The sequence below is a fragment of the Platichthys flesus genome, chromosome 12 (assembly GCF_949316205.1).
Source record: "Platichthys flesus chromosome 12, fPlaFle2.1, whole genome shotgun sequence".
Taxonomy (NCBI): domain Eukaryota; kingdom Metazoa; phylum Chordata; class Actinopteri; order Pleuronectiformes; family Pleuronectidae; genus Platichthys; species Platichthys flesus.
In genome coordinates this window covers 7,616,125-7,637,952 of record NC_084956.1, presented here as the reverse complement: position 1 = coordinate 7,637,952, position 21,828 = coordinate 7,616,125, and the positions used below count along the sequence as shown (strand labels likewise).

General features: G+C 43.3%; 1 protein-coding gene across 3 annotated transcripts in view; it reads left to right on the top strand.

Annotated features, from left to right (window-relative positions):
- Nucleotides 1-21,828, top strand: part of ctbp2a (C-terminal binding protein 2a) — a 60,955-nt gene that overhangs the window by 11,992 nt on the left and 27,135 nt on the right. For 2 of the 3 annotated variants that reach the window (XM_062401417.1, XM_062401418.1), the window contains exon 1: nucleotides 17,963-20,267. In XM_062401417.1, coding sequence (XP_062257401.1) covers nucleotides 17,963-20,267 — 2,305 coding nt within the window. Of the gene's footprint in view, nucleotides 1-7,931; nucleotides 8,096-17,962; nucleotides 20,268-21,828 lie in introns of those variants that run through there. The other variant, XM_062401419.1, reaches the window with a different exon arrangement.

The window sequence follows — 21,828 nt, the reverse complement described above, 5'->3', positions numbered from 1 at the left end:
GTTAATTTGCAGTCTAATTGCTTTTACAGTTGTTGCATATGCATCAGGTGCTCAGAAGTTAAGTGGTTGGAAAAGACAGATCATCAAGTTCAACAATTAAAACGGGCACTCAACACACAAAAATGCATCTAATTAGAATAAACTATTCTGAGGGAATTTATTTACTTTATTATGTGGAGTGTACATTTTTCCGACATGGAAAATAAACTATTTGTGGTGTTTGTGTTTCCACAAATCCTCAGTTTGCCCCTTAAGACCCAGGAGCAGTTGTTTTTATACAGTCACTCCTCATTAGGATTGCTCCGCTTTCTCAGACAAATCTTAAATTTACTCCTGAAGTGAGACTCGGGCATCGGCAGTCTTCTAACAGCCAGTTTTTGTCAGGTTTTTAAACGAGTGCCACTTTTCCATTTTCAATTTTTCTGGTAAGAATTTGAATGGCCATCTCCCTGTTGCTAAATTATAATTGCTTTTTTGTCCCTGACTTTTTCTCAGCGGGCATGAGGTTAGTTACTTTTGGAGTAAATAGCACTAAATTGTTTCGACTTGTGCTAAATCATAGCAGACGACACCTTGTCTCTTCTGTCTCTGGCTTGTTTTAATGAGCTGTTAGCCGCGGAATGGAAAAGGTACTAAAGAGCTGAGAAAGACGAGGTGAGATGTCGGCGGCACCAACTGATTACAGTTTCACACAGTCTGTCGTCAACAGTGTATCACTGGCAGCTTTTTTATTTAACTTATCAACTGAGGTCAGGACACAAATGGTCTTTGGTTTGTGGCTGAGATGATGTTTGCTCTTAAGATGAAGTCATGGGACCGAACCCAGAGGCTTTTCCACCTGTTTCCATGTATGTCCCCTCGGCTGTCCCTGCATTTTTCAGGTTGCTTCAGGTTTAGAGAGTCAAACACAAGCTCCGATCATTTCAGAGAGTTCAAGAAAGAGAAAAATATATATTGTTGCTATATGTTTCTGGTCCATTTTGTGTTGTTAACAGGAACCTTGAGCTATAAGCATAATTTATCCTGTATGTGTCAAAAAGAGCTAATTGTCTAAATAAAATAAAAAATTGCAGTGGTAATAAATGGTAAAAAGAAAAGGTGGAGCCAGATGCTATTTTGAAATGTGACAAAATTGATTATAAAGTGTTATGGGTCAGTAAATCAGGCCATAGTAGTGGTTTGCTTTTGAATTCTCAATTAAATTGCATATCTTTTACCATAAATGTAAACATCAAAGCGTTATTTACAGCTTTCACAACAAAGCCACCAAGCAAACTAACTGCAGTTTAGTTTAAACTGAAGGAAGCAGGTAACATGTGAAATAACATTAAATGTCTAGAGTTCTAGTCTATGAGCCTGTTTCATTGATTTGCATTTATTATCATGCCTAACACCCATCACCAGGGAGACTGGTCTAATCCTCCGCTTCCTGAGGGACCTTGTAAAGAAGTTGGTCCAGTTCTAATATGTGTACTCTTCATATGTGGGTGTAGTGTGTCTGTATAGCTCAGCTGGTAGTGCAGGTCATTGTCCCTCAGAGGAAAAGAAAGGTTGAGGTCAATGTTTTTCATGTTGAATGAAAACAGGAAAGTGGAAAAGACCGATTTATTACCACAATAAAAGCATCTTCGACGCAGCCTGTAAGCATAAGTGCAACAGAGTTGAGATGACTAAATACTGTGTGTGTTCGGCTTGTTATCTGTCAGTGGAAAAGAAAAATACCAGTATAATATTTAGACACATGTTAACGAGGCTTTTTTAATTCAATTGAAACACGGGACGGCGTATTGTTCCAAGTCCTCAGTGGCCCGTGTTGTGTAGTGATGTTGCGGAAAAATAAATAAATTGCCAATTATCCCAGTGGAGGTTTTTTTGCCAGACTTTGTTTTAGTTCATTAGATGTAAGGAGCTGAGGAGAGGAGGAATGTAGGCCACAGCGAGAGCCTCAGTGGGTTAGGCTAACAGGCTGCCGTGCACAATAATGTCACCATTTTGCGTTTCCTGGGTGAATTAAACGAATAAGCATTATTACAAAATTGTGCATTAGTCCAAGTCAGCAGTTAGTGCCGCTGCAGTCTCATTCTGTTGAGAGGAGAGGAAGATGAAGGGAATGTGAGAGGAGGAGGAGGAGGAAAGGATGAGGTGGAGGATGGCGGGGGGGGGGGGTGTTGAGAGAAAAGGCGACGTAAAGGAGAAATGGGCAGTGAAAAGGACGCTATCTGCCAGAGGCTGACAGGACGTGCAGAGGGAGGTAAAAAGGAGACAGATGCTCCAACAGACTTGAGATCACGATGAAGATGATGAAGATGATGGCGAGGAAGAAAGAGGAGAGCTGTAATTGTCAGTAACTGTGTATTTAGACGAGGGAGGCTGGAGGAACAGAGAGGCTGGCAGGGAGGAGGAGGGAGGTGTAAATCAGCCGCCTGAGCGACAGCTTTACGTGCCCCTCGGAGCCCCAACTATCAGATTAATGAGAGAAGAGAAACCTTAACCACCTTCTCTTCTCCGCTGCTTCTCTTTCTGCTATCTGGCACTTTCGGCGACATAAATCACACACTCTTAAGCCGTCACTTTAGGGCGCGGCTACACAATTCTTCCTCAAAATGTTGACGGTAAAATATCCCTGTGTCAATGACGTCCTGCGCTAATGAGATTTTCATGCAGCGAATGTCCCGTCCAAATGGCATGTCTCATGTGTCGTCCTGGTTTCTAACCCCGCATTCATCAGTTGTTAAAGGAATAAGTCAACATTATGAGTAATACGTCCTTTCATTGTCCTGTCGAGCATTAGATGAGGATATCAATACAACTGTCATGTCTGTAGGGTGGATACAATGAAGGAGAGCCAGCAGCTGGTTGGCTTAGCTCCGCGTCAAAAACCTGTTAGTGTGAAATACATGAATGGTACGGCTCGGTTATCAGCATTTCTAAACACCTACCAATTAGCATCCGATTTGTTTATTCTGTATAAATAAATGAATAAATTAGTTAACACACAAGGCTGTTATTAGGTTTGTGCCAATTCAGGGGGCCTCATCCTTGAGAGACTGCATTTCAAGACCAATCGCGTCACTGCACCTCCATCAGGCTCCCAAAGAGTCCTTCCTCTCCCAGGATCCATTGCACACCAGTGACAAAGCTAACAGTAAGTTCCGCGGCTCAAAGTAGCTAATATTACAATGCCTTAATTATGACACAGCGATTGATAGTTTAAAATAGGAGGAGGTTAGCTGTTTGCAGTATTTTTGCTAAGGTAAGCTACTAAGCCTTCCAACTTTATATACAGTCTATGGTTAATACTTATTGCAAAGACACAATAATTGTACTAAAAAATTTCAATTTCTGGCTTTCACATGTTGACAAGTGAACAGTAAAAAAAAAAAGGAAAGAAACAAAATTGACAGAAAAAACAAAAAAAAACTCAGTTTGTCTAAAGTGCAGCAGCTCAATTCTTTGACTGTAAACTCGTGTAGCTCAGCCTTCTGTGGGTGTGTGGTTTGGTGCTCACACTAGACCAGTTCACCGAGGTCAAAGACGGGAAGCTCGGTTGATGAAAACACTCTGAAGATGATCGATATTAACGATGAAAACCTGACCTCTTAGTAAACTCCTCCACAGGTGCTTAACTCAAAAGTGTTGTGATGAAATCAAAGCTGTAGCTTTACTTCACTTTGGGCTCTTTCACCTTTTAGCCAAACCCACAGTTCCTCAGTCTGTTACGAGGACTCCTCTTACACACGGCCTCAGTCAGAATAAGACCTCTCCCTTTCTCTCGGCGGTCTCCCTCTCTCTGTGTCCTCTACGTCTATTACCAGCCGCACACAAGATCTCCTGGGTCGCTCGGCTTCCCGTGTGCTTATCTTCACAAAAGGAATAGAAAATAATGTGTGCGAGTCAAAAGAGATGTAACATAAAGAGCTGAAACGGAGATATGTGTCTGAAGTGTGAAACTGGCTCTTTCTGCTTGTGAAATGTCTCGATTTACAGGGTGTCAGATGGAGAGGCACTGTGTGAATACATAACTCATGGAGTGATGCAATAGCTGAAACAATGCAGTGTAATGCCTGGTGTGGAATTCAGTATTTTTTTTTATCCTGACACATTTGTTGAAATCTTTACTTCCGTACGCGCCCTTGTGAGACACAGTAGAGAAGCTGTGGTGCACATCTGCCACAATTCACAAGCGATGCAGAGCTCTTATCTTTGAACACCACATCAATCTGTGGTCCTCAGAGCTATCATGTGACTGGTATTTAGAGATATTGCATGTAACACTTTTAATTTGATTTAGGGAAAAAATACTAATAGAGCTATGTTTCTTATGTTCTTCACTTACTGACACTATTGATAATGTTGATATTGTCAATTTATAGTACGTTTTTTTACCCCAATAAAGAATATGCAGAAATGTAAGTTACAGTTAATGATGCACAAGAAAGCTCCTGTTAACAACAGGGGCGCTTGGAGAGTGAATACCTCCGTCAAGGCTCATGCCCCATCTTGCCATGTTAAAGAAACTTAAAAAAAATATCCTGGATTCTCCTGTTTACTAGAATGTGCACCAAAAATGTGTATTCCGTTCTACCGTTGGTCATGACCCCACCTCTCTGCAGAATGTTCATGGAAATTGATTTATTAGTTTTGGAGTAATCCTGCTGACAGGCACGTACACCAACTCTCGCTGACGGGTTTGTATGTAGTGCAGGAGTAACAGGTTGTTGCTTTAATTGGATTAGATGCTGCAGCAGAAACCAATCAACGCGCTGTCGTACATTAATATAGATGCACAGGATAAACAGCATGAAAATGTTTTCATTCAGGCCTTAAGGCACAATGCCGCTCACTTACAATTGCGCTTCCAACAATGTATGAAATGCATCCCAGTAAAAGGCGAGATGTGATTTTACAAAATAACATTTGCAGTTTGTCTATATTTTAGAAATGGAGCATAGAGATACCTTTTTTATTTTAAAACCATTTTTTTTTTTAGCCCACAAAGTCCAACTCCTGCCTCAGCTAAGATAACAAATCTTGTATTATCAAGAGTATAGTGAGGTTTGCATCTCGCTGGTCACGATTTGACTCGATAACATTCACGGACTTGTCAGAGAACCGATGAACACGAGCACACAGCCGCAAGTATCGCACTGCTGAGTGTGTTTGCGCGTGTGTGTGCTGAGCAGAGGGCAATCCCTGGAGTTGTGTATTTCTGCTGTAAGCATGTGTGTGTGTGTGTGTGTATGTGTGACTTCCTCCTCTGTTTCTCTTCCTCTCCTCCAGCGCTGAGCACACACTGTAGTTTCTCTCAGGTCAGTCCCCTTATTGTTAACTTACATAACAGCACTTATTCAAGTAACAATCCAGCAGCGATGGCGCTAAGGGCTGCGGGATAAGTGTACTTCCTCTCTGGCACTCCTCTGGCGGAGAGAGCTCAAAGTTGTAGTTGACTTTTCAACTCGCTAAGCGGAGTCGACTTTCTGTGTTTTTTCTCTCCCCCTCTGGAAATGGAGTGGATCTTCTTCTTACATGAGTCACATCTCTGGAATTGATTTATGGAAATGAGGTTGTGTATTCAACCGCAGTTTGGGTTTCTGATAAAATGTAGCTCCCTAACTGCTGAGGAGGCCGATCGTCTGCTGCGCTGCCGTCCCATCAGATGAGACCAGTGAGAAGAGATGTTGTGTTTGCAATGATTCCAGGTGAAGATGGTAGTTATTCTTATTCTGAGGGAATTAAGGATCATTTGTAAATGCTAAATCCCACAACTGAACTGCTAACTGGTGGTAAAGGTTCTGTTTTCATCAAAATAAATGATGGAAATGTTTGTTTGAATTATTAATTTAGAGATTTTTGCTTATTACATTCAGTGCGCTTATTCAGTGAATTGATAAACATGGAGGCCTAAATAATTTGCAGTGGACTAAATTATGTCAACACCTCATTAAAGTGATAAAATCAAAATTACACATTAAATCATAATAATTGAACCAAATATAAAAGTGCAATAAATGGAATAAATCGATGTTCACTTTTATCCATATCATGAATATTGAGAATTTCCAAAAATAGATCATATAAATATTATAATAATATTTTTTTTATATTCTTGTCAATTTGGACATCAAATAACCTTTTTTTGATCCTATTGTCACATTTTGTGACTAAGTTTTCTTAAAAAGGTAAAATTATTTGTTGAATTATTACCTGGTTTTATAATCTAATACTTAGCGATTGTTTTATATAGAAAAACACTTTTAAAGATGTAGCAGTTCATCCTTTATGTAGTTCATAGTTTATGACCTAATATATATAATGTATATAGTTTTAATCTCATCCTCAACATGTTATTGGACATCCTACTATTACAGAAATTATTTATCAGGCGCCTGTGAGCGGGTGCACTCCATATCGTTGTCTGTCCGCTGACTCAAATGTCAGTGAAGTGAAGTCTTTATCAGAAGAGTTTATAATGACTCAATGGCCAGATGCACTCATGACCTGTAGTGTTGCCGCTCTGCAGCACAGAGTCACAGCACGTCTCCTCCGGTCTATTCATAGCCAGGCCGGCGTGACTCCCCCCTCCACCCCGCCACCCGCCTGCCCGACTGTTTCCTGGTCTCCCTCTTGCTCAATTACTTCTCCTCTGACTCCCACATGTGGGTCTCCAGCTCTTTGGCAGGAAGGCGTACCTTGTGGAGGAGGGAAGAGCTGTGGTGAAGCAATCCGCAATGTTGACTTTTTTAAGAAAAAACCCTGAGTGTGTGTGTGTGTCAGTCATATCATGTCAGAGAAAGAGAGGAGTTGATTGCAGGAGGAATGTAGCACAATGTACTCAACCCCCCCCTTCTCTTGTGCACCTGGGAAAATGCCCCAGCAGCTGTCCAAGTAAATACGCAACGCCTCAATTCAACCCTATCGCTCAGCCTGTCCTCCCATCACAAACGTAGCATAATGGCTATACTTGCTGTTACACTGCAAATATCAATACATCATCATTTAAATAGTCGAGTGAGAGCCATTCTCGAAGTGCAGCAAGGAGCCCAGAGGCCGATATGGACGGAGGAGGCAGGGTTATAAATGTGAAAGAGATGCAGAGGACGGTGTCACGCTGTACTCAGCCTGTTAGATGATGACTTTCGAGTACTCCCCCCCCCCCCCCTTTATTCTGCTGATACACCCTCTGCACGTCTGCTGACTAACTGACCCACATTCCCCCCGTGTGACACGCTGCCCTTAGACGGCGTGCAGGCTCGAACCTTCCTTTCCGCTTGTCAACCCTTTTGTGCGTGTGTGTGTGTGTGTGTGTGTGTGTGTGTGTGTGGACACACTCTGCACTCTTCTGTATCTATCTGTCAATTTCTCCTAGGAGATCTGTGCCACCTCCCTCAGGCTCCAGCGGGAACCAGTTAGACGATCACTCTTTTGAGGACCATCACTCAACGAACATAAATGACTGTTAAGACGCTTCATTGACTGTGTTTGTCTGCTTTGGGCTGTGAGTGACATTTCTTCATCACTGTAAATTAACGGTGCTCTGACACGAGGCCTCCTCCAGTGGAGAGTGGACTGATTTGGACTGATTCTGCCAACGTTTTGGGGACATCGGTGCGTGTTCGCTTTAAACTTAATAATTCTTGAACTTGCCGGGATCATATCTGTTTCTTTATCTGATTATCATGAGTTTGAAAGCTGTTGAAACCACAGCTCAGTGCCCTACTCCACCACAGGTCGGGCACTGAGCAAAAGCAGTTGCAGCACCATCAGAAGCTTTCAACAGAAGGTCACTCAGTTCTCATCAATCAATCAATGAATTCTAAAGAATTGAAAAATATGTTATAGAATTTTTCACCTTAAATCCCAGCTAACTTTTTAAGAGCTGATCATTCTTTTACAACCAGCCTGATGTTTCCTCCTGTTTTCTTGAATTTCAGGTATAAGCTCTCTGCTAGATAACGTTCCAGAGGATTGGAAACTTTGAGGAGGAGAGGTGGATAAAAAAATCACAACAGGAGAGAGCATTATTCACACTGTGACAGGATGGCTCTGGTCGACAAACAAAAAGTGAAGCGCCAGCGGCTGGACAGGATCTGTGAGGGTGAGACACACTTGTTTACTTTCTTCTGTCTGTCTCCTCTCTCTGCTTTTTATGTCCTTGTGGATGTAAGACGCTGGCTACATCAGTGGAAGTTGATTATTTAGTTTGAGGGATGTTTGAGTTTTTGTGTGATGTGTGAGTGTGAGTGTGTGTGTGTGTGTATTACTTCTACAGGTTTATGAGCCGCAAAAAACTGATACTCCCTCCGCACAGTTAAATAGAAATTAAGTTTCCACTTTCAGACAGTATTTAAGCTTCTCAACCCTCTGCTACTAATTCAGTCAATAAAAAGTGAGTAGGATGGTTTATTCTTTGTGTTTGTATTTGTCAAAAGGGATCCTTGGGACCAGTCGAGCTCCAAACTCCTGTTGTGAATGCTGTCAAGAACTGTGTGTGTTTATGTGTGTGTGTGTGTGTGTGTGAGAGAGAGAGAGAAAGAGGGGGACTGTGTGTATGTTAGCAGGAGGTTGAATGAGGCTTGAGTTCCATGTTTCCAGATTGCTAGAAAGATTAAGTTGGAAGTAATAAATTGAAGTACTCCTCAGAACCCTGGGTGGGGGGTACTGGGACTGATTTGCATGCAGATGTGAATTGTGTGCGTGTGTGTGCGCTTGCTCAAGAAAGAGAGTGAGACACAGTGTGAGTTTAACTTACTTGTTCTTTATTTAACCATGAACTGGAGCAACTGGGTCTCTGCATGTTTATTTTGCGTTGTGTCTGTACTCACTGTACTGGTTCAAAAATCTTATAAGGCACCATTTTTTAAAACAGCTGTTCCCAAGAAGGACAAATAAAATCAAACATCTATACAGGTTTTTCTCTATCAAGGCTCATTCATTAAAATCTCCCATTGATGGGTCCTTTCATCTGTCTGTTGTTCATATTTCAAAACAAGCTGAAACTCTTCCAAAGTATTTGTTATTGCAATTCAAGCCCTTTGTAATTTGACATGTCAAACAGTGATTAGTTTGTGAGCATTCAATCTTACAGCTCGCACAAAATCTCATCTGTAATAAACCAGCACGTTGTTGTAAAGGAGTCGTTACGCTTCAAGCAAAGTACTTGTCAAGATGGTTGAACAGCTTCCAAGAACTTCTCCCTCCACAACTCTCAGGCGTCGTAATTTGTGAAACCACTCAGTGCTTGCTCACTTCCTGCATGAGGCCCTTTTAGCGTCCTACGTCCGAACTTCTTGAAAAATGATTCAAACGACTTCCTATGACAGTGTTCAAACATGTGTAAAAACACATCATGACTTTCTTTTATCTGCATTGAAACAGCTCAGCCCCTCTCACCTTTGCCTTCCTTCTCTTTTTGAGGCCGCCCGTTCAGACCAACCATAAACACTTTAGTTCGAGCATATACCCTGAACGTTCCCCCTTGTCTATAACATGACAACAGGCTCTTTCTCCAATGGGAACTTTCCAACCGCAGGTTTCGATGTTTACACAGTCTGGCCGCCCTTTTCTTAAAACCTGTCACATAGATGGCCTCGACTTGGCGTGCGGCACTCTCGGGCTCATGGGAAATGGTGTTTCTCATTTAAATAAACATTGATACCCCCCTCCCCCCCAAAAGTCACCTTTTTGGAGTGAATGGCACGAGAGGAGTTACGTTACTGGGCTGCATTTTTCGTATCATATCGAAAGTCAACGTGATTTTTAGTGATATTTTCTTAATCATGTAAAAAAGCATAGACAGTTTCGCTTCAGCTCAAGCAGGAGTGAAACCGTTTGGACTTTCTCTGCATTATCGAGTGACTTCATGCACATTCCTGTTGGCTCCTTTCTACATAAAGTCCCGTTGAGACTGAGAAAAAAAACATGTAATAGATTTTTAAATGAAGCAGTGACGCTGTCTAATTCTACCCTCAGAATGAAAGCCACATGTGGCATCTTAAATCTCTCCAAACCACCAACCCTACATGGTTGGAAACACTCTCCCCCCCCCTCTTTTGAAGAATGTGTACTTTGTGAAGAGGCAACATCATAAAAAAATATTTTCAGATCAGCACCATTTTGTCCCGCAGACGTCTTCCGGGTCTCCTCCTGCGATTATTAACAAATTAATTCATCGCACCAAAGAGGAGCGGGGATTTTTTATTTTTTTTTACTGTTCAGTTAGTCACCACAGCTGCTCTTAAAAAATGTGTCGAGGAGGGTGATTCACATCGATGTAAAAAGATCAAAGGTTGGTGACTGACGTCGTTTTCACGGTAGTGTTAAATCTGCTCAAACGTATAAAAGGGGTATTTCTAATCCAGAGGCATTGGGCGTTCTGCACCATTATGTCAAAGCCACCCACTATTATCTATAAACAGAGCATTGGGACGGAGGCGTGAAATAGAAATCAAAGTTCATATTATGTGTATTGACAAAAACAAGAACGTTATGGAGTAATTGTGATTGCGTTGCCGTCGTGGGCTGCACTTGGCGAGACGGCGAGCGAAGCCTCCCTAATCTCCATTCATCTTCTGAGGGTAACTGTATCAATCCAATACTTGTTCCACAGAGGAGTGCATTGATTACATCTTTACTCATTGTGATGAGTGGCCGTGCCCGTGGCCTAAATCGACTTTGAAATGGCTGATGAAGTGCGGCTGTTTACTGCCATCAGAAGTAGTCACAGCGCCGGCGTGTAGAATTCACCGAGACGGAAGATGTTTTCACCACTGAGGAAATCTGATGTGACTCAGTGTCCTCTGCTTTCATCTTTGATTTTTTGGTGGTTTTCAAATTAGACATACAAGTCGAAACAAGATCTGCGAATCCGGTCCATCAGGTTTCTTCTTTTGTTTCTCTGCTAATTGTTTAGTTTGGCTGAAACACGCTGAATCCAAGGTGACATCAATTCGTTGAACAAACTAAACCCAGATATTTTAAAGGACAGGATTTAAAGTTGGAAACGCTAAATCATCACAATGGAGAAGCTGGAAACTGAGAATGTTTCACAGTTAATCATCAATGGAGTCAGGGTTTTCCTCAGGAAACTTTTTTAGCCGAGTTGGTAAATCCCCAATTTTGTTTGTAGGAAAATCGAAATTATAGCTGCTCTTTTTAAATCTACATGTACTGTGTAAACATGAAAATATGTAACTGGGTAAATGGTCAGTTATTCAACTTGCTGATTTTTTTCAAGCAAAATGACAGACACTGGTTCCAGCCTCCCAGAGGTGACGATTTGATGAAATGAATGGAATGATCGATCAACTAATTATCTCCACCAAGGAAGAAGTGATTTCACCTCTGTCCGTTTATTTGTTAGTTAGTTAAAAAAAAACAACAGATTTGTGCCTAATTTTGTAGAAGGACGCTTTCAGGTCGGTGAATGAGTTTCACTTCCTTAAACATTACTCTCTTTTTCTAGAGAATAAATCTGGCATATTCAGGCGGCTGATATTTATGTGTGTGAGACTTGGTGCAGCTTAATTAAATGTAAGGGGACTGTTGGGCCTTGGCGGAGGATTGTTGTTTTACAACTTAGATAAATTCAGAAGGATTTTTTTTTTCACAATCAATCAGTAAAATTAGTCTTAATTGATTATACAAGTAACTTACATTTATTTCCTTATTAATCCCACAGCATTGTTTAGATATCAACTTACACAATATACTCGGTGCAACTGTTCCTTCTGTTGTGTGGATGATAAAGTGCCAAGTGGAGTGTAACTGCAACAAGGGAGCTGTGGAAAACATCTGTTGTGAGCATCAGTTCCCATACTCCTCCCCGCATTCCCCCTTTTCCTCTCTCTCACTCTCCGATTCTCTCTCTCTCTCTCTCTCTCTCTCTCTCTCTCTCTCTCTCTCTCTCTCTCTCTCTCCCCGTCTCCTTCTGTCCACTCCATCTGTGTACCCAGCATGCATTGGCTCGTGCATCAGCGCAAGTCGTTGCCGTTTAGTCGGAGCTAGCTGACTGATCCGGGCGGAGAGGGGACGTGGAGAGCGGCGCTGCTGCGACGTGAACTAGGTCGCAGTGACAGCATCATGTCCCTCAATGTCGATTTACAAGTTGTGAGTGTGCGCTTGGACGCAAACACCACAAGGTGGGGTAGTGGAATTTGTCATGGCCACTGGAAGGGTTTTAGTTGGCTCTGGATTAATGCCTGATAATGCGTCTTGTTTTGTCCTGTGAATAACAGGAGGAAGCGTTTAAACAGTGCAGAGTAAATAATGTGGCCAGTCAGGCTAAAATACCATGAAATTCAGCCTGTAAATTATTCATGCAAGCTTTTTTTTAAATAAGAAAACACTTCATATTAAACAGAGAGGACAGGCTGCAGGGGGAAAGGAAGGGGGGTTGTCCTGATGTCATCATACCCCTGAAGGGTGGGGGGTTGTGGCACCCACATCTCTGCTTTCAAACCACACCACCACCACCACCACCACTGGCATCCAGCTTAAGTATGAGGTCATCAGAGCAGTGTCTGGCTCCGACTCCCCCGCTGCCCACCCCCAGGCTGGTTCCAGGCTCCTCACCAAAAACCCACGACCCCTTTTTATGGGTTTTGTGGACAGGCAGGGAGGGGCCCAGAGGACTGGAGAGAGGAGAGGGAAAAGAAAACATAGATAAATGGTAGAAAGTCTCATAACCACTCGCATTGAATGGTAGTGTGTTCGGGTTATTAATTACGGAGAGAGTCACTGCCTGCTGTTGGATAACAATTCCGTTACTGTTTCCTTTTCTTGTGTCTGGTGTCTGCCTTCGCTCGATTGTTTGAGCTGGCATGTTTCTCTGCGGTCGCCGAGAGTTGGAAATGAGCTCCTGGAAAATAACTCATTTCAAAATGAACTCTCCAGCTACAACACTAAGTATTTTAATGACCTGTGGCTTTGCTGGATTGGCCTGGAGATTGGATAAAAGATTTGTCTTGGAGGTGGGGTGGAGGAATGCACCCTAAGGAGGTGGATTATGGGTAAAGGGAGCCCTTCATAACACAGTAAACGTATAAGGGGAATAAAGCTGAATTTCTGGGCTTTTCCTGTGTGTGTGCAGTATATTTATATTACGATAATGGAAGAAAAAAAACAGTGTTGCACCGGTATACACATGTAAGTGTATGCACGATTGTCATTAAGATAAGTACCAGATGCCTCGGGGTCGACCTCCCTTTTATAGTATATTCAGTTGCTATGGAGAAGCTTTTAGACAGAAATAATTCCACTGGAATCACATACAAGGCAGTCGTGTAAATAATGTCTGTCAATTGTGCATTACAATTCATCCAGCAGCATTATTCTTTGCAGTGGTCCTGGCAGTGTAATCCCATTTCCAGTTAGTGCCGCCTGCCCCACGCTCATGCATAAGTCAATGTGTGTTTAACATTCAAATCATGCCATGAGTACGTGACATGTCACACTATACGAGACAGTTGTTTTTAGTTCTGTTGCCGTGTAGCATTCACTTTGAGTTAGCGTGTGAGTTTTTATTCATGTATGCACGGCAGACCAAGGCCAAGGCTTTAGCAGCGGTTCTCGTGTGCGAATGAAAAGGGACATTAACAAAGCAGTGTGGCCGCCGTTGCCTCATTAGCCGTGTGTCAGAAGTCTGATGAAGCAAACGAGCAGACGAGCAGATCTGGGTTTCAGAAGGGAGTGAGCGGGGAATGTGCAAGACGAACGTGTGTGTGTGTTTGTGCAGGTGTGTGTGCGGGTGTGTATGGATAGAGGTGTGAGTTTGAGTGACAGCAGATGTCCAAAAGGGCTTGTGAAGTCTCTGTTTCTAAAATGCAAACAGGGCCGGAACATGTAACAAGAAACACAAACAAACACACACTAACACACACCCATGGTTAACTGCAATATTAATGAAGAGGCATCGACTGAATGTGGGAGATGAGGGTTTGTCAAACATCTTCTAACGTCTTGTGTGACTCGGTTACACGTCACGTCAGTCTGTTGATTTCACTACTAGAGGAAGGATGGTGATGTATCAGAGTATAAATACATTATACCAGGCTATAGTAAAGCATCTTCTGAAATCTATTAGCTAGTAGAAGAACTCTGAACCACATAATTGCATCGTTCCACGAGGTTCATTTACTCAAGGTTTCTGTATGTTTCTAGTTCCATAAAAGTGCTTTCCTCAGTCAAGTCTTATTCAATGTAAGGTCTAAGCTTCTGCTGGGGTGGTATTATATTTGCGCTGAAATCCCCCCAAGCTTAATTCCTAAATCCCTCTGTTACAGTGAATCTGGCGGTGTGTGCACAGTCTGGCAAGTATGACAAATGGAGAAACATTAGAATTTGAAAGTCAAACACTGTTTAGTTTGAGACAAACAGAACTCTGCGACGTACTCTCCTGTCGGGATTAGATCTGCAAACTCTAGGTGTACAAACTTCTGCCCCCCCCGTCTTTCTGTCTGAGGTTTGACTTTATGAGGTTGTGTGATCTGCTCTGCCGAGAGCCAGAGTCTCCGGAGAGACAGCTAGAAGAAGTAATGAGACGAGTGGATAAGGTTGGTGAAAGAAGCCAAGGGATCACATACACTGTGCAGACTGCTGCCCTTGACATGGATGTGTGTGTGTGTGTGTGTGGTGTTTGAATATCTTTGCAGGGAGCCAGAAACATTTTCTCCTAAATCTAATCAGCTATTTTAAGAAGAAAAGAGGAATTATACACATGAGGTCTGACGTCTATAATTGGGTCATGTTTTAGAACTTTTGACGTCTTGAAGGTAGTGTATATTAGAGAGGGTTTGATCACATTTCTTTCTTTTCCAATTACAATTCCTGTAATGTGGACTTTGTTTATCGGCCGATACAAAGTGCGTTTGACAAAACAACATATATCATGTATTTTAACCACGTTATGCTACTAACCCTGTATGGCAGTAATAATTGCTCTCATTGGTGTGTGGCCTGACCTGTAGTTGGAAACACTAGTGCCACCCCTCGAAACTGAAGTCTTGCCTACAGTACACGTTACCATTGTATTCCTGGGTCCTTGGCTAAGGTTACACTGCAGGAAATGACTTCTTCTTTCCCTTTAAAGTACTTGCCAGTGTCAGTTAAGCGCAACTGCTGTTACGGAGTGGAGTAGCAGAGGAGATTTCCAGCAAGAGAAAAATTGCAATTTTATCTGGTTAAAACTAAAATACTTTAAAGGATAGTATCGGATCCGTACATAGATTTGCGTACTCCTGCCATAAATCTGTACAAAGTATTCCAGATAGTACCTGTGGAGAAACGACTTTTATAATCTGTTCACCGAGACACAGGTTTTATTTAGACAGGGTTAAATTATACTTGTCGACGCTGTAGAAAATATTGGAAAAATATTGAATGTACTGTGTACTTATGCGAACCCGCCTGGGTCCACATCGTCGTCTCTCTTGACATTCTACCACACCTTTGTTAACCAGGACAGGATATGAACACAGCTTAACCACCGGACATCTCATTGGACACTGTACTACTAGTATCTTCAGAGTTAGTGTGGGAACTTGTATGTGTGCACACATGTTCACAAAAGTATTTCTCTGTGTAACTTCACCACACACATCATTCGTTGACAGATGTTTTTCACACGAATACAAGTCCTGTCAACACATAAGCTCACACTAAAACACACACGCTGAGGAATAAAAACACAAAGGACTTTGTGCCTCTAGGTGGTGACACTTGAAAACTTGATTAACTTTATGTAAAAAACAAAATAAAAAACAAGAGAGTTTATTAAAACTACAATGGGCTGTAAAATTTTTGTTTTTCCAGCTTTGAATAATTCATCTTCCCTGTCTGTTTTGGATCTCGGTGATGGCTCGCTCCTGCCTCCTTTCCTTCCCATTTAAATTTCCTTTTTCCATCAGGCTGCCTGATGTTCCTCTGACCTTAGCAACAAAAGTTTTCAGTCAGCCACCCAATTGGTTTTGGAGCCACTGTCATTAGCTTTTTTCAGACATCTCGATCAAACAGCAGACTTCTGTGCTCCCTCTCTGATATCTTCCTTCTCTAATTACACAAGATATAAGTTTTGACTACAAAAGTGCTGGCACGCTTTCCACATGTTCAGGAACAAGATACTGATGTTACCAGACACTTTTCTCACAGTCTATTAATGCTCCTGGATAGGTGTGAGATTAGATTTGGAGGAAGATGGACACTTCCTCACCTTACATCTGTTTTCATGCATTAATAAACAGGGATCCTCCGAAGAAGGGATCGATATATTCAGCCACAATGTCATGTGAGTGCAGGAAGTTACATGTGCACCCTCATAGCCTTACACTCCATGGTTAAACAAAATGATAAATGTACTATATATAACAAAATCTTCATATATGTAGCTCACACCCATTATTCACGCTGTCTTCTTTCCACTATGGCATATTTGAATGAAGTGGAATGAGCTCCTGGTGTGTTGCAGCTCAAGCAGTGTGTTTTTGCAAGGCAAAGGTTGTAGGTACTTTGGATTAACTGCTGTTGCAAAAAGAACCCTCCCCCTCTCACACACATGCAACCTACGCACACACACACACACAACCACACACACAGATGCACAAATCACACTCCCCCCAGTGTTTTACTTTTCTCTGCAAACTGGCAAATCCAGATTACAGAGTCTCTCTTAGTGGAGGAGATCAGAGGAGCTTTGGGGACGAGGGGGAAGGTGCTGTATTTTGCTCACAGGGAGATGCATATGGTGTGAATTTGTATGGTAATACAAATGGCCAAATTTAACAGAAATATTGATAATTGAGTTGATAACTGAGTGGATCCGTGCATGAAATCACAATCAGCTGGAGGCAAATTGGACTCACACTGCAGACTGATTTGGTTATGCATTCTGTAATCTCCATGCAATCCAGTTGTTTGCAATCGTCTGTGCCCTTCAGTTAACATACGGACTTCAGGTGTCAAATCGAGGAGAGTGAGAGGCAGTGACAGTGAGCACCACAGAGGCATCAAGGACATTTCAGAGTGAGTTGGGCAGCAGTTGCGTTGGTGGCTCTGCTGCAAGCATGGGGCCTGGAGGATTATTGTCCAATCAGAGTGGATTTGATGTTTACTGACAGGACATGGGATTTAGCAGAGAGAACTGTATTTCATTTGTATTCAATGAAGCTGTGCGCCTTGCCTGGCCTCCCCCTGCCTTTGCTGTGAATGTGGCAAACTAAAGGCTGAGACCTGTGGAGGACAGCTCATCATCAACATCCTCAGGTAGGTGACTCTGCAAGAGAGGGTTTGGAGTTTTTGCGGGGTGGAACCTGATTCATTGTTATCATCTTTTACCATAATCATCACTATCACCGGATATGCTTGTATTTGGTCCACATGACGTCACAGTGGGAAGTGGAATTAAAACAGGCTTTATTTAGATGTAATCCCTCAGAGCAATCGGCGGAGCAAGTAAAATGTCCAAGAGAAGAGAGAGAGAGATAAATCCCATTGGATTAGTACAAGCCCCTGCCCATCCAAACCTATAACCCAACCTATCCCCTCTTTTGCTGTTTTTTCCTCTTTTTCTTTTTTTTACATTTGGTGGCCATCTCACATTTGCATCCTGTTACTGTGCCGTTCATGGAGTAGCTGTCCTGCCTCTGCAGTGTTTGGTGTGATGTGTTTGTGTGTGGTGTCCTCTTTCCTCGTGCACAACAAGACAGCATGACCGGAGATTAATTATTCAAGGACTGCCCGCCAAAGGGAGAGTCACCTGACACGGACTTACAATATTACAACCCGATATCAGGTGAAGCGGTAGACCCTGCTTCATCTTCTTTTCAGCTTGTTCTTCTTCTACATCTCTTTGCTCTATTTTGTGATGCTACATTACCTGAAGACTTGAAAGAGAACTTTTGCTACAGGTGGAACAAATTTTTCTATTTTCTTGTTTTGTGTCTGCTCCTCAGCTGTCGACTGTTTTTTGCCAATGCTTGTCCCTAACAAACAGTTGAGTCTTGGTCGCTCCCACAGCTGGGACACTTTAGGTGGGAATGAGGTTCAGTGGGAGAGGGCTGAGGGCGTCCACGAGCAGCAGGCAAGAGTAGCGGGCCGGCGGAACTCTCTGTCCTACGGGGAGGGAGGAGGGTGGTACGAGCCTCCACCAGGGGTGCGTCCCCCTGACCTGGATTTGAAACGAGATTTGTATTCCTATCCAGACTCTCATTACGGGCAACTTTACGCAGAGCGACACGACCCACGAGGGATGAGGAAGGGCTCTGTGCCGGATCTCAACCACTACGAACGGGCGACCATGGCTCACAGAGGATCCATTCCACATCAGGATTACTATTCTCATGACCAAGCCATGACTCCTCGAACAGCGGAGGGCTTTTACAGACCAGAACACCAGACTGGGCAGCCTCAGCCTCATCCAATCAGTAGGTCAAGCTCTCATTTTGGGATGACTCCTGGGGCTCGTGCTGCATGGGATCAGAGTCAGGGAGGGAGAGCGGGACCTCAAGCCCCTTCATCACCTCTACCGCCCCCTCCCCCTCCCCCGAGTGTTCACGAGTTGAGTCGAGCTTATAGAGAACCTGGTGCTGTAACTGCTGCCAAGATGATGCCAGATGGCCAACAGCGTGTACCCTCCCGAGACCCATCTCCTGCTCACTACGGTATGGAACACATGTCTCCCCGGTATGCTAGTGAGCCTCCACCTCTGACTGGTCAGTCAGTTTATACTGATGTTAATGGACGCCCGTTGGATGCACAGCAGCAGGCTGCTACCTGTCTTGTAGTAGATCCTGCCAGTCAAGGTATGATTATGAGGCAAGACACGGCCTCACCCTACGCCGTTCAGCAACAGCAGCAATTACAACAGCAGCAACAAATACAGCAGCAGCAATTACAGCAGCAGCAACAGCAACAACTTCAACAGCAACAAATCCAACAACAGCAATTACAGCAACAGCAACTTCAGCAACAACAGGTACAGCAACAACAGTTACAGCAGCAGCAGCTTCAGCAACAGCAGTTACAGCAAGAACAGCTGCAGCAGCATTTGCAACAACAGGCCCTGCCACCTCAACCTACCATGCCTGTCAATGACCCTACCCTTTCTATGGTGGGCCCCGTTCCCGTTGCCACTGTCCCATTGCAGAATGCTGTAATTGCCACGGCTACACCTGTTCCTATCGAGACTGTCCCAGTTTTAGCTCCTCATCATCCTGCCCCTCCACTACCTGCTCCTCTTCCTGCTCTTCCTCCCACTGCCCCACAGACGCTTTTGTCTGTGGTTTCCAAGAAATCTGTTGATCCCGAGTTCCTCGCCCTGCTGCGAAATGAGGGTCTCTCTGAGAGCACCATCTCCTCTCTTATTCATCAGGGATTTGACTCTACTAGCATGCTGGCTGTCATGGAGGAGAATGATGTCCGCACCGTCGCACCCAACCTAGGCCAGGCTCGGGTACTGTCTCGCGTGGTCCAAAACTGCAAGCGGCCCGCTGAAGCTCCACCAGCCCCCTCCCAACCTCAGACCCCCATGCGAGGGCGCTCTAATAGCTTTAGCCATCGCTCAGACATCTACCACCATCAGCAGCAGCAGCAGCAGCAGCACAATCCACAACACCCTTCACAGGCTTTGAATGTGGACACACACCTAATGGGCCCACAAACCCCGGGGGCCATGCACACTATCTCCCCGCGAATGGGAGAAGTAATTGGTAGGAGGCCCAGTAGTGCCCCATCTCAGCAACTCCTGGAAGCCTCTGGAGGCTACCCGGGTCAACCACCTCGCTCGCCAGGGTCATATACTGGAGCCTTGATGCCTGTTCAGTCAAGACCCATGTCAGCCTACTCCTCTGGGGGCACAATGCATGGGATGCATGGGATGCCTCTGCAGAGTATGCAGATGATGCCACAGCATATGACCGGGTCTATGCCTACCATACCCGGGTCTATTCACTCCATGCATGGTATGCCACAACATATGCCTGTGTCAATGCCAGCTTTACCACAGCCACCACAACAGGCACCTAAAGCCTACTCCACCAACTACACAGTGCCCATGGAGTTGATGAAGAGGGACAGGAACGCAATGCCCCTGTCACCCATGCATAGTCCTCATCCTAGTCCTCAAATGATGCGTAAGGGTGGGGGATCAGCATCAGACAATATCCATATCCCTATGGGAGCCCCCATTCAAGGCCAAGGTGCCCTGGTTGCTAACCAGAAGCTAAGTCGACGCACAGGTCCACCAGTCATCGTGTCCACTATGCAGTCTCCAGATACAAGTAAATCCTTTAAATCCTTCGCTCTTCCATCCATGTAATCTGCTGTTTGGCTGATCTCTTGATTCATCTTTCTCGTTTGTGTCATTTTAATTGATAAGAAAATGCATGTTAGAATTCCTCCCCCTTCCCCTTTGTTTTAAATGTCCACATATTTTAATATATCTGAGAGCTTTCAGGTATAATGAAAACAACAATATGAGTATTCAGTTGCATTTCGCTTAAAAGTATCAGGGATGATGCATCACAATCTTTTTATCCTTTGTTGTGATGAATCATTGATATGTGCTTACCATCAAATATGTGGACTTTATTTTTTAGACTTTTTAGACTGTTTGTGCACAGCCATCTTTGAGCTGTGGGGGTATGAGAGATCTGTTGGGTGAGTGTTTAGCGGTGTGTGATTCATGGTGCTTGACCTTAAAAAAGTCCAAACACAAGGAGGATGCTCAAAGAACATTTTTATCTTCCTGGTCAGTGCTGTCATTAGTTTTCTGTCCTGTGTTTGTTCACATTGCATCAGCAATAGATAAATAATAGATAAATTCTGGGTCTTTTCATCTTATCTAGGCCAGCAGAGCGAAATATAAATGTCGCTGCCTATCTGTTTTCAAAACTGTTGTCAGGATTATGAATTAATACCGTAAAAGGATAAATTTGGCCATTTTGGCAATTCATCCCCTGTTCTATTTTCCATGTCAGCATTTGCTATGATCCTAAAGTGATACTTACATCTCGTTTTCCTGTCTGCTTATCTCTGTAAGTGCCAGATTTGTCAGAATTCCTTAGACTTTGTGTGAAGTCCTTTTTAGTATTTCACTAATCTCATGCTATTCTTTTGCCAGAATCACATATCACCCCATTAAATACAACAGGAAATGGCATTGACTTGGCACAGTTCAGAGGATTTGAGTAAAACAGCTGTCAGCAGCACCCTTTATTATGCTTTTAAAATTTTAACAAATGTGCACAGTCTTCATGTTACAGCCTGTCAGTTACTGTAATCAAACGGTTACCATTAAGACTTCCCTGATCAGTCATATCAAATTGTGTGGAACATGAGTGGCACAGGGGTGTATATCTAGCAGTGCTGTATATATTTGTACAAATGGATTATTGAATTTTTTCTCCTCATTTCGCTCTTATCAGCCCTATTTAATGCTCTTGGTTAGTTATGGGCAGCGTTTGGCTCAGAACATCGTTCACTAACTAGCAGGGCGGTGGTTTGATCACCGGCTTCTCCAGTTCGAATGCTGAAGTGAGATACTGAACCCCAAATTACCCCTGACAACTTAATGGTGTGCGATATAGAAAGTGCTGTGTATAGAATAGTGTTTGTGAATGGGTGAATGGGACTCGTGCTGTACTTTGAGTTCATTTAATAAAGTAAAAACGCTAGCCTCAGAAAGTTGCATAATGTTTAATGCAGCTGCTCACCTTCTATCACTGCAGCTGCAGCTTCTTTTTGATGAAGTCGTTTCTGCTATGCTACGCACCATCTCCCCACAGCCCCCCCTCGCCCCTAGTGTTGTAAATACGGATGTCTTAGTGCATTATGGTAATG